Raw genomic sequence first — 1,301 nt, 5'->3', positions numbered from 1 at the left:
CGCTGCCGGTCAACTGGCCACTCGACGTCGTTGAGCACACGCTTCGTCACCGTTCGACAAATTGTTACTCAGCTGCGACTTCGCTGTGATCGAGCTCAACAACGTATCAAACGCTGTGCTGCCTCTTGGGCCCATTCCAGAGCTGTTCAAATCGTCGATACCGAAGGTAAATACGCCATGGGCGTTCAGGTTGCAAGCAGCTTCCACATCCTAAAATTGTAGAATTTGAACAAAAATTCAGAATTAATCAACTGCTGGATCCGGTGACTCCATCAAACTATCGAACACAATTGTCACAACCTCGTTTCTATCAGCTAATGAATTGCATAATGAATTGTGGAATGAATTGCAAGGATTATTGGGCTCAGAGAAGGAAATCTGGCATTCCACAAAAAGAAACACGATGGTGAAGCTGGTCTGCGCGGTGGTTGGAGTCGGGAGCGTCTTCTCTGTGGACATTGAGCTCAGCGAGATGGTCAGTGATCTGAAGGAGAAGATCAAGGAGAAGAAGCCCGGTTTGATCTACTTTGATGCAGATCTGCTGAAGCTGTATCTCGCGCGGGAGGGTGACACTTGGCTGTACTCGCGAGGCGCAGACATTAAGGCGGTTAAGGCGAAAAAAATTCCAGATCGAATTAAAAACCTCATGCAAGAGCACTTGCTACTGGACGAGGCGTGCAGACTCAACAATGATGAATACTTCGGTGACAACCTCGAGCAAGTAGACAGAGACATCCATGTGCTGGTGGACTGTCCGGATGAGCCGGATCGAGTCATCAAGTACAAGCGTAAGTGCGTTATTCTCCCCCACAACTAATAGTGTAACATGATTTTAATGCAGCACTACTTGATGATGTCAGGACAGGATGGATTCGATGGTGCTTCTACGGAGAATTGGTTCTCATGGTACTTGCCGTGGTCTTCTCTGCAGTCGTTGTTTACTGTGGAAAAGGAGAAACACGCGTAAGAGCTACAACATTCACTGTAGCTGATTGCGTGCTGGCATCATTGATAGGGGTAATTGGGACCCGCAAACAACGCATCAAGTCAAAGATAGCACTTGCGTACAGACGTTGGGGGTATGAGTCGATTCCTTGAGTGTGTCACGGTATACGGCTGGATGAGGGACTCGACCTTCTCGCCGAATGCCTTCAGAAGCTCAACGCGTTTCAGGTGAAGCGCACCACGTCTAACCAACTGGGTCATTCGCCTGCGACGTCGGCGTTCCCGGCATAAAATGGAACACCTGTCGATGGCTGATCTCAAGACCTGCAGTGGACCGCCACGTAGGAGGATCTGTA

General features: G+C 49.1%; 1 protein-coding gene across 1 annotated transcript; it reads left to right on the top strand.

The window, feature by feature from the left end:
• Positions 1-403: 403 nt before the first annotated feature.
• Positions 404-1,098, top strand: PITG_07506 (Crinkler (CRN) family protein; the record flags this gene model as incomplete). The annotated part of the gene is made up of 2 exons (XM_002904458.1): positions 404-792; positions 861-1,098. The coding sequence occupies 2 exons, from the start codon at positions 404-406 to the stop codon at positions 1,096-1,098; spliced, it is 627 nt and encodes a 208-aa protein (XP_002904504.1).
• Between the last annotated feature and the right edge of the window lie 203 nt (positions 1,099-1,301).

This window comes from Phytophthora infestans, genomic scaffold (genome assembly GCF_000142945.1).
Source record: "Phytophthora infestans T30-4 supercont1.11 genomic scaffold, whole genome shotgun sequence".
Taxonomy (NCBI): domain Eukaryota; phylum Oomycota; class Peronosporomycetes; order Peronosporales; family Peronosporaceae; genus Phytophthora; species Phytophthora infestans.
This window is presented reverse-complemented; position numbering and strand designations above follow the sequence as displayed.